Below are 11,481 nucleotides of genomic sequence, written 5' to 3'. Positions count from 1 at the left end.
CCTGCGCAGCACAGAGTGCAGCTAAAGCTGTCAACACGTGGCATACAGTGCAGCTCATATCAGATAATTCACCATCAGATTTTTTTTAAGAAAATGCCTTTTGTAATGTTTTCTCCGGGCTGCATGCGAGCAGAGCTGCCGTAGCGTGTGAGGAGCAGCGATAAAGAGCTGAGGACCATCTAAATCAGCATGCGACATAGATTGTTCAAACATGATGTTCTCTTCTATATCCTAAACTTGTCATCACGCCGTCTTGATACACAAACTAGTGGATGTAGACCCACAGCACTTCGGTTCAGCCTTGCAGATGTATAACCACAGTAACATTAACAGATTTTAGGTTTACTCTCACACACTTACATCACCTCTGAATAACCTCGCTGTAATAACAGTCCTTGCCTACCTCTATATGTTTGTTTATTTTTCTTTTACTGGTTTGGCAAGTTAACATCACCTCAGGTGAAAGCTCTCCGTGAGCGTCTGTGAGTTTTGAAGTGCAAAGAAAGGACATACACCTACTCTCCATGCTTTTGCTGTTTGAGCTAAAGGGCCTGATCATGAGTCAGGTCAGAGCGCTAAAGCCCACTTAAGCCCAGTGGATGGCAAGCGAGGTGTAGAAGCCTCCTTAGGACTGAAGAGCACTTGACTGGAGCACAGCGGCACTGAGACCAGGAAAGCGTGGCAGAAAGCTGCAAAAAGCCACGTAAGAGAAAGTATGTGTGCACTAAAGAGAAAGATTAAGGCACAGAGCGACAAGGAGACTCATAAGAGGGATGGTTGAAAGTGACAGCATGACGACAGTGGCGTGGCGCATTCTGGGAAGAGTTGGAGGACAGGACCGATATTTAATAAGGTAGGAAAGAATAAAATAAAGTAATGATAAGAGACTGATATTTAGCCCCTTAAAAAAAGACATACACACACACACACACACACACACACACACACACACAAACACAAACACTGCACAGACAATGAGAACAGACGTTTTGTTGTTGAACACATGGCTACTCTCAGCAGAAACGGGGAATCACAGAGTTTACGTGTTTCAGATTCCACTCACATGAATACACACCCACATGCACACAAACCCATTTCACACAAGTGAGAAATCAGACCCTGTCAGGACTGTTCTCAAAACATATTTTATATTCAGTTATTTTAAATTCATTGTTTCCTGATCAATAACAAGCCTAATCTTATAAGACCTGATCAAAAATAACATACTTCAACCATCCGCAATGAAAAATACAATCAAATGAATTCAATAATCAATAACTTCAGTATATATATTTAGTGCTGTCAAACGATTAATCGCGATTAATCGTATCCAAAATCTTCACGACATGGCTGCAGCGTCAACAAAACTACAGTGGGACTAAAAGTTATGCCTTCTTTCTTTGCGTGAACATTTGGGCGGCGTTATGCAAATCTTCCCACATAGTGAGGTAGATATGTGGGGGCATGTTAGAACGAGCCGTTTTAGGTAGGTGTGGCTGACTCTGAACTTTTATAAAGAATATCTCTTTGGATTTGAGACTTTAGTCTTTGCAACTTTACAGATCTTCTTTATGCACCAAGAGCGTGTAACACTCCAAAGAGAAAGGAAAAATTGAAATCGCATCATATGACCCCTTTAAAACAGGTGAGTAACCAGACTATAGTAACTCAGTACCAGCTCAGATGACGAAGCATTTTTTGTCCAGTTTGCTGAGAAGAAAATCCATCAGTGCATTTTAATGACAATGCTGCAGTGCTTTCACATGACTGCGCTTAAATAGACTAAATGCTGGGACAAAATCACAAATCGTTTTAATGAAATATTCACTTCAATCCTATACAGACCTTCAAGCTCCTTTAAATTCTAAAAACAAACTGTTTTATGCCAGCAAGTAAACTCCATAACACGATTGGTTCAGTTTCTCACTCATAAACTGAAATAAACTGTCTGTGTTTTATTGTCAGAAATTCGAAACCACATTCAGAGACCAGCTTCTAACATGACACCACACACCTGCAATCCTTGCAACTCTGTCACGCCAAATACACACACACATATACTTTACTAAACGTTATACACTTGCTGTCACGCAAAGAGTTAGCAACACACTCAAAAACAGAATTAGGTTTCACACTTCATAGTGATAAAATGCTTTTCGCACTTGCAGATGTAAACACATATCCACTCAACAACAAACACACAACTACTCATTGTATCAAATTACACACTTGGAACTAAGATAACAAAAACAAACCTAAGTGGGAGGAAGGAGAAAATGTAAGTAATTCATTAAGAGAAAAAGAGAGGGAAATGCTGGGTGCAGAGTATAGCATGAACCAAACAAGGCATAAAACAGGTGCGTGTTCTCTCATGACAGCTCTGTAAAGGGGTGTCTTTGGGATGTAATCAAATATGAAATACTTTTCACACACATAGAAACACCGGTGCTGCTATACGAGCCAAAGCCTCTGTGATAATGAGAGCATAGACTCGGCTGCTGTATCATTTCTCTCGGCTGTTAGCTCAGCGGTGCGCTAACATCTTACCGTCATTTTATGTGCCAAAGCTAAAATGGTGTAGTAATCATAGCATCTGGTGGTGGTTAAAGATCTGGGCTGGTACTCCAAACTATAGAAGTGATGATTTATCAGCTGGAGAGTGGCGTCAATTGCTGACATGACCTCTGTGAACTCTGTGAGACCTTGTCAAGGCACTCAATCCCATTTATCAACAGTAATATAAGTGGTATAAGTGTGCTGTATGTCACTTTGGAAACAGCTAAATAACCAAATCTTAACCAAAACACTAACAAATCCTTAATCACTAAATGGCCAGTATTGAAATTCTATACTATTTTGTGTAAATAAATGAAAAACAATACAGTAAAATAACTTTTTTTTTAATGTTTAAAGTGAATTTAGGCATCACATCATTATAATGTGCAGTTTCAAAAATGGATATTTATTTTCAAATAACAGTGTTATTAAGTTATTAAAGGTTAACTTTAATTGTGTGTTAGATGACGGTAAAGGTAATGTAAATATAGAGGAACTGAGACGCAAAATTAAATTAAATCTCAATATCATTAAATTAAAATTCAATATCGATCAAAATGGAATTAATCTCTAAATGTCAGTACTGATATACAGTGCATCATTATTTAAAAGTGATTTAAAATCTGTTGTATTTTAACACCAAAATGTTTTATTTGCAAAATAATACCCAGACAGCCAAACAAATTCTTGAAATACTTGATGGCTTAGTTGGTATTTAAAGCTAAAAAGATAAGCACATGCTGGATCCTATCTAGTAAACACTATGATAAATAGATGACTTTGAACTTCTTCTGTTGAGAAAAAGATCATGACACCTGCATTTAAAAAATGATAAGCCACACACACACCTGCGCACACACACATCGCATCGCATCGCAGACAGAAGGCCTGAACTTAAAGTTATCAGATGGCCGCTGGGGCTAAACACAGTAGGTATGAGGAGAACGATCATTTCAGCTGTCACAAAGAGAGAGAGGTGGTGACTTTTGCAGGCCCAGAATCAAACTTCCAATCATTTAATATGGTCTCTTTCTATTAGTGTTCGATTACACTTCTAAAACGGAGAAAGCTTGGTTGACATGCCCTTTAAATGTCAGTTTTAGGCCTGCTCATATGTTCAGCCTGCTGGAAATCATTTCGTCTTGGAATGGTAGGGAAATGAGTAAGCATAGGGCCGAAACTCTATCTGACTGCAGCGGTTTGAAGCCGCACACAGTGCCAAACTGCTAAATTCATATTTATTTGAGTTTATGACTGTGGAAGCAGTCAAGGTTTTTGAAAATATCCAGGGATATTCCAAGACATTTTGGTCTCTTAACAGAAATGTGGTCAGCATCATACATCAGGACATCATTTATTCCAAGACAATTCATCAAAGTAAAAGGTTTTGTTGTTTAAAAATGAAGTAGATCTGTGTTTCGTGTGTGGTTTATGTGAGTGGATTTACCAAGACCTTTTAGTTTTAAAATGGATGATTTTACAAAAGTATGGTTTACATATGACAACTCTAGGCCTGTGACAATGGAGGTCTGTAAGCTTTTCAATGCATGGATGAGTTTAGCAGTATAATGTATGGACGTTTTATAGTGCATATATCCCTGTTAAACTAATTGAACTGTGACCCTGCACACCCAAAAATGAAAATTCAGTCATTGACTCGCCTTCATGTCGTTCCAAATCTGTATTACTCTCTTTCTTCTGTGGAACACAAAAGAGGACATGTTGTGTGCTGATAAAAAAAAAAAAAACTTTAAATATCGGTACTGATGTACTGTGCATCATTATTTCAAACACAAAACTATTGTATTTTTCTTTACAAAAATGAAAATCATTTACTCACCGTCATGTTCTTCCAAACCTGTATGACTTTCTTTCTTCTGTGGAACACAAAAGAAGATATTTTGATGTCTCAGCGTTTCTTTGTCCATACACTGAAAGTCAATTGGGTCCAGTGTTGTTTTGGACTCCAATATTCTTCAAAATATCTTATTTGTTGTGGAAATTTAAGTTATGGTTACCGAGAACCCAACAGTAACACATGCTGAGACTGTCTCCATGGAAGACTATATAATCATTTGTGTATGTATGTGTATTTGTGTGCGTGTGTTTATAGGCACACACCACAAGTCGCACCAGCTTGCTTGCCTGCCCCATGAACCCAGAAAATTACACACACCATCGGTGCACAAGAGAATGTTTTGGATTCACTCAAAGAAAAAATATCCCAAAGGCTTTATGTAGGTGTGGTTCAAAAGACAGTTAAATGATTATCACTCACCTTAGGGCATGTTAGGAACTTATAGAACTTCATGACCTTTCACTGTGCCTTCGCCTCTGCTGAGAGAATAAAAGAGATTTGCTCAGTTGGATTTTTTAGACAGGTGTTGTCTATTTTTTTTCCATATACTCTCTGACCTGTGTGTGATCTCTGTGGCACTTCTCATCCCTGTTCTTACCGTTTTAGGTATACGTGGCCCTCATCCAAGCTCATCATAAATGCGGTAAACTTCCCCATTCTTTCAAAAGTCAGCAACTGCCACAAGCAAATTGTTTCATTAAACATGTAAACTCAGTTTACAAAGCGTGATCGTGAGTGACACGTTGATGTCAGGTATTGGGTGCGTCAGAATCAGGTGTGACATTCCACATACCGTGGCGTGGCCATCTTGCCAATTTCACAGTTCAAATGAATTAGCAGGCATGTTCGCTTTGTCTAGCAGTGTATTTATGTCTGTAAACAATGAATAAGCAGAATGGGGAACTCAACTTTGGTCCAAGTCCAGCTATAAAGAATGTTTTTTTCCTGATGATTAAGTCAAAGCCAAGGTCATGATAAATCAAGACGTTGTTATCAACATAAAAAACAACAACAACAAAAAAAATGCTCTCACAATACAGCCAAACTTGCATATTCACATTTATTTTTTGATCATGGTGAGGACATCTTCTGCTTTATAAACTATAAATCTTTCTGAATTACATTATAAATGGTTCTAGCAATTTCGTGTTTTTCTATCCTTGATGATCGTTGAGTTATTTAAGTGGTACATTCAAATATAAAATATGAAACACTGAGAACCTTCAAATATCGTCACATTTTGTTTCTTGATGACTCGTTTCTTAAAATGTGTCCCTCATACAGTATAGGCAAACTACACGCACAATGGTTTCACTATAATTGTGAGTATATCTCATACATGCCACTGTTTTAATGAGTTTTCATCTACAGGTTGATAATGTACAAGAACCCACTTAAATTTAAACCTCCTTAAACCTCACGCAAACCTGTTGATATTATTAAATTTGAAGCAAAACATTGAAATGATGAATAGCCTTTTAAATACTTAGAACCACTTCAAACATATACAGAATTCATTTTGACCTTACGACTCCAAACCTCACACACACTCCGTACAGTCACGGGGGGCAGGTGAGCATCTCCAAACCCTTAACTCGCGTGAATGCGCTTGTGATTGATAGGTCTAGACTCTAAGCCCCGCCCTCGTGGGCCGTCCCTACCGAGCGATTATATTAACGCCAGCCGGTGCAGTCCGTTCTCCCATGAGGACTTTTTAACCGATAGGAAGTGATAACTCTTGTTTCTTTAATAGACTTTGACATTGACTAAGACTGAGCACTCCCGAAAGTGTTGCTCAAAACAAATACTCTTTGAGCTAGTCAGTAAAGTGACAGAGGCGCGTTACAATGAAGTTGGAGGTTTTCTCTGCGAGTCGCCTTGTGGACAAGCCGCTGGACCTGTGCAGTGACATGGATGTGAACGTGGCTTCACCGCTGTCCACGGAGGAGGAATTGGGCTCGGATGGAGACTGTTCAGCCAACAGCCCAAGACCAAGTGCCCCCGTTTCGGACGGGAAGGCGAAACCATATACGCGTAGACCCAAACCACCATACTCCTACATCGCGCTCATTGCTATGGCCATACGCGATTCCAACACTGGCCGCCTCACACTTGCTGAAATAAACGAGTACTTGATGAAAAAATTCCCGTTCTTTCGGGGCAGCTACACGGGGTGGCGCAACTCCGTACGGCATAACTTGTCATTAAACGACTGCTTTTTAAAAGTGCTGCGAGACCCCTCGCGTCCGTGGGGAAAAGACAACTACTGGATGTTGAACCCACGTAGTGAATACACTTTCGCTGACGGCGTTTTCCGCCGGAGGAGGAAGCGCATCAGTAAGAAGATCCTGAGCACTTCGGAATCTCAAGAGCTCGCGCCTGCGGATGACAAAACCTCGAAGTTTTCCAGTTCCTTCGCCATAGACAGCATCCTCAGTAAACCGTTTACGCGGAGGGAGCAAAGCACAGAGGACACGTGTTTTGGTACCAGGCTAATGTTGTCAGCGGCTCCCCACTTTCTGCCAGTGGTCATGGGCTATCCGCCGCAGACCGGATTCCAGGTCAGTTCTGAGGTGTCGAGTGCCTTTCCGATCTACAGGTGCAATACGGCAGACATTACTAACATCAGTCGAATGCCGGACATACCGAATTCCCTTCCGGGTTTGGCACACTCCCACACTACTGTACAAGAGACTGGATATCACCCATTCAGAATAGACTCTCTGCTGTCATGAAATGACAAGTGAACATGCCCATTTGCAGACATTCGCACGCTTAAACGCAATTTCTTTGGTCTTTGACACACCAGTCATGTGCACTTTCCTCTGTTAAATGGTGTGTTTTAGGCCTATGTGTGTCTTCGTGATTTAAACCCATGCACAATACTTAGCCTACTGCAGTGCTGCATGTCTGCTGTTTAGATGTCTTCTTAGATGAATAAATGTCGCGCCAGTGCAGTGTTTACTGATTCCATTTTCATTTCTTGTAAACGATGGCATAACCATGCCAGTAATTATGGACAGAATATGTATTTAAATGTAGTCTACTTCTTTAACAGATTGTGTTGGGTTACACTTGTACCGTGTTTTATGTCTGTGTAAATATTATGGTTTATTTAGAGCTGTGCTCAGTTGAACAACATATGCAGTTGTACTTTCGTTAATAAAAGAAAATATGACAGAGAATCACATTTTCATTCATCATTCATTCTTATTCTTACTTTGAGTGGCACCTATTAGGTCACGAGATCCTGTTTTCATCACTAACATGTTTTTCTTACAATTATTCATTTCTGATTTAGAATCTTTCTGAAATCTGTGCTGGCAAAGGCAGTAACGCAAACACTGAAAATGAACATTTTGATGGATGTACAATTTCTAAGCATTAAACAGTTACAAAATACATAATCACGACAAATATAACAGCGAACAGAAATCACTGTCGCTTGAGATGGTAACCATGGCAATCGCCCAGTAGCCTATTTTCCGGTAGGATACGTATCAGACCATACTAGACAAAACATAGACTAATTATTATCATTAGGCATCAATTTAACCAGTCTTGGAGATAGAAGCCCTATACAAATTAGTAGTTGACCCCTTAATTCGCACACTGCTTAAATTTACCATAAAGAGAAGTATACAAAACTTCCTCATAACGTGAAATTACAAGGTCTGTTCACTGACCAACAGACCACGTTTCAGGAAACTCGTGATTCCAAAACAGTTTATCTTCAAATTATTGCAGAAAATTCAACACATATGCCTTCAAGCATGAGTCACTGAAGCTGCAGCCACGCATGCACGCGCCAAATAAAAGTCGAATGTTGTCAAAGTTGGAATTAATGGAAACGACACTTCTTGGCAAGTCAACTCAGTCTAATGAAGCATTCAAGTTTATAAAAGAAAAAAAAAAACAGTGTCCAGTTTATCCAGAAATATTTCTATTTCATTTAATTTTAAGCTTAGGCCAATAGTTTATACGTTACGTTATGTTTATCAGTAATTGATATCCCTTATATAATTAATATCATAAATTAATATCTATAGGCAGTGTTTGTTTTTTTGTGGTTGATTTAGGCTATAAATGGAATATAGCCTAGTTATACCTTTATAATCAAAGCAAATGGAAATGCGTCCATAAATGCAAAATAAGCTCGACGTCATGGCTATTACAACTGGTCGGGTAGGCATATCTACAGTGTTTGCAGACGAATTGACTTCCGTTTGAAATCACACAAATACAAAAGCGCATATAGCCATGTTCGGTTAAACTCCAGCAATCTCACACCTGGCTGAAGTCCATGACAAAAGGACAGCCACTTGGACAGCAAGACATGAATCATTAAACAGCTATATAACGAAATCTGAACCGTTTTTACATTTCTTATTAATGCACTTTTTTTGTAAATTGGTGGTATTTTTATCACGACATTTATTTATTTATTTTGCTCGTCTCAAGCATGAAAATATTTTGCGCTGTCCGCGGTACTGAAGCAGGGCCATCGTTAAATTTTCAATTTGAGTCTTTAGTCACGCCATCTCCTTGGGTTGACAGCCCTGTAATTTTCAGGTCAGGGAACGGGCCTGATTAAGAGCAAACCAGCTCTCCGTGGACTTGTCTTGCTTCACTTATATCACTTTATGTAAGCTACTCCCCAGCGAATGAATGAATAAATAAATGAATTAATTATTTATTTAACTAGGCCTAATTAATTAACGAATGAAGGCAATGTTCTGTTGTATACAGCGCCAAAGCAAATCCACAATCGGCATAAATAAAAACTGATAAAAGTTGAGAGAATTCAAAGCATTCGAGGATGGTCGCACTTTATTGCACTATAATATTATAAAGTTAAGGAAAGCTCACAATTTGATGTACTTTTTGTCGTTATGGCACGTATGAACAGCAAGTAATGCATCGCATTGTCTGGCTGTCAACTTTTAAATGCTTACTTTTTTTAAATGCTTGCCATTTAAGTGCGATGCTGCAACCTGCAGGTGAACTCGTGGAATGACACACCTGTCTTCGATGTAAAAACCGTTAGCAGAGATTTCAAGTCCATCAGGATCACTTCAGCCGCAAATAAGCGCTCATTCGTAGGCTTTAAATATACAAGCTTATTTGGAAACCACGTTAAATAAACATACAGACCAATGGAGGGGTTATCTACAGAGATAAGTTCAAGACAAAAAAGAGCATGTTTAAACCAAATTAATTACACATGACAATATACGAAACGAAATATACAAAATGCATTACAATACAATACATTCCTTCCGGTGTCACTCATTCCAGTGCAAACACTGATATCGAAACCAAATTACCGCACAGTAAAAATGCTTTCAAACAAGGATTTTGTTTAGGCTACATCGATTTAACTTGCACCAAAAAAAAACAACAAAAAAAAAAACAACAACAACAGCAAGCATCAAATAAATGTAATCTTACAAATCTCGTAGGTTTAATTTTTCAGTGTGTAAAGCTAATGGGTTAAATAATAGGCCTAGCCTACCATTCTTCAACAGAGCAATATGAGAACTGAAGGCGTAACTGTGATACAATAATTATAAAATCAAACATCAACGGATAAAATATCATGCATCATTTTCCACTGTTATAATCTCTAATAATTAGTCAGTTAATTATCACTGTCCTATATTTCAACATCTTTACAATTGTTAGCGCCCTCTTCCTCAAATAATTTAAAGTAGGCTACACTTTACCCTAAAATATTTCTGTATATTGTGGCTGTGTCAGGTGTAAGTCTACTTTCTGATTTTTCTGATAGACTAGCTATTTCACATCAGGCATAAAGTGGTCTCGGATCAAGGGTTGGCTGGAGCCTTCGATGCGTATAGTTTGACAATGAATAAGTCATAAATCTTGTTTACAGTGCCTCGATTAGGTCTGTAATGAAAATAGATCAGTGCGTGTATGTGTGCAGGGGAGCTCGGTGCTTTCTTACGCACATACACTCATAGCGATGGCCTGTGTTCAAAGTCTCGTGCAGAGCTCGGTTTCCTCTAGAGCAGCCGCGGGTATCCGGGACTCGGCGGGGGTCAGGCGCTCAGCGGGCGGGGGAAACCCGGAGAAATACTGCTTATATAGCGCGGGAACATGTTTTTATCCACATCCTCACGGTAAGCTAAAACTGGGGGATTGTTGATTCGCTTTGTTCAAAATAACACTTAAAAGAGTTGGGTAATTAAAAAGGGAGGGGAAAAAAGAGAGCGCGACAGATAACATATCCCGTGCCATTTATGAAAAAAAAAAAAAAAAAGCCAGGAGCCATAATGCTCTATCTGTTGACTATAAATATAATGCTATTTATAATACCATAAATAATAATATGATAAACCGTAAACAAATAATATGAATAATTAAATAACAATATGAATTAAAAAATATTAAAATGCAGAGGTATTCTGCTGATCGCGACTTCAATGTACAAAGTCAGTCAGTAAAATAACTAGTCTACAAAAAAAAAAAGCATTTTTTTTTTGGCCACAACAGTAGACAGACCACCATACACTACCAGTCAAAAGCTTTTGGACAGCAGGATTTTTAATTAATTCTCTCCTGCTCACCAAGCCTGCATTTATTTGATCCAAAATACTGCAAAAACAGTCATATTGTGAAATATTTTTAATATTTAAAATAACTGCTTTCTATATTAATATATTTTAAAATTCAAAGCTGAATTTAGCATCATTACTCTAGTCACATGATCCTTCAGAAATCATTCTAATATTCTGATTTGCTGCTCAAAAACATTTATTATTATTATTATTATTATTATTATGTTGAAAACAGCTAAATAGAATTGTTTTAAGTTTTTTTGATGAATAGACAGGTCAGAAGAACAGCATTTATCTGAAATAGAAATATTTTGTAACATTATAAATGTCTTTATCATCACTGTAATGCATCCTTGCTATCTAAAAAGTATTAATTTCTATAATTTATTATAATATCTATAATTAATATATAATGATTTTAAAATACTGACTCCAAGCTTTTGAATGGTATAGTGTATAATGTTACAAAAGCTTTTTATTTCAGAT

At 38.1% G+C, this 11,481-nt stretch overlaps 1 protein-coding gene across 1 annotated transcript; it reads left to right on the top strand.

The window, feature by feature from the left end:
* Nucleotides 1-6,110: 6,110 nt before the first annotated feature.
* Nucleotides 6,111-7,599, top strand: LOC107659165 (forkhead box protein Q1-like). The gene has a single exon (XM_016447999.1). The coding sequence runs from the start codon at nucleotides 6,262-6,264 to the stop codon at nucleotides 7,147-7,149; it is 888 nt and encodes a 295-aa protein (XP_016303485.1). The 5' UTR covers nucleotides 6,111-6,261; the 3' UTR covers nucleotides 7,150-7,599.
* The last annotated feature ends 3,882 nt before the right edge of the window (nucleotides 7,600-11,481 follow it).

This window comes from Sinocyclocheilus anshuiensis, unplaced genomic scaffold (assembly GCF_001515605.1).
Source record: "Sinocyclocheilus anshuiensis isolate Anshui unplaced genomic scaffold, SAMN03320099.WGS_v1.1 scaffold423, whole genome shotgun sequence".
Taxonomy (NCBI): domain Eukaryota; kingdom Metazoa; phylum Chordata; class Actinopteri; order Cypriniformes; family Cyprinidae; genus Sinocyclocheilus; species Sinocyclocheilus anshuiensis.
This window is presented reverse-complemented; position numbering and strand designations above follow the sequence as displayed.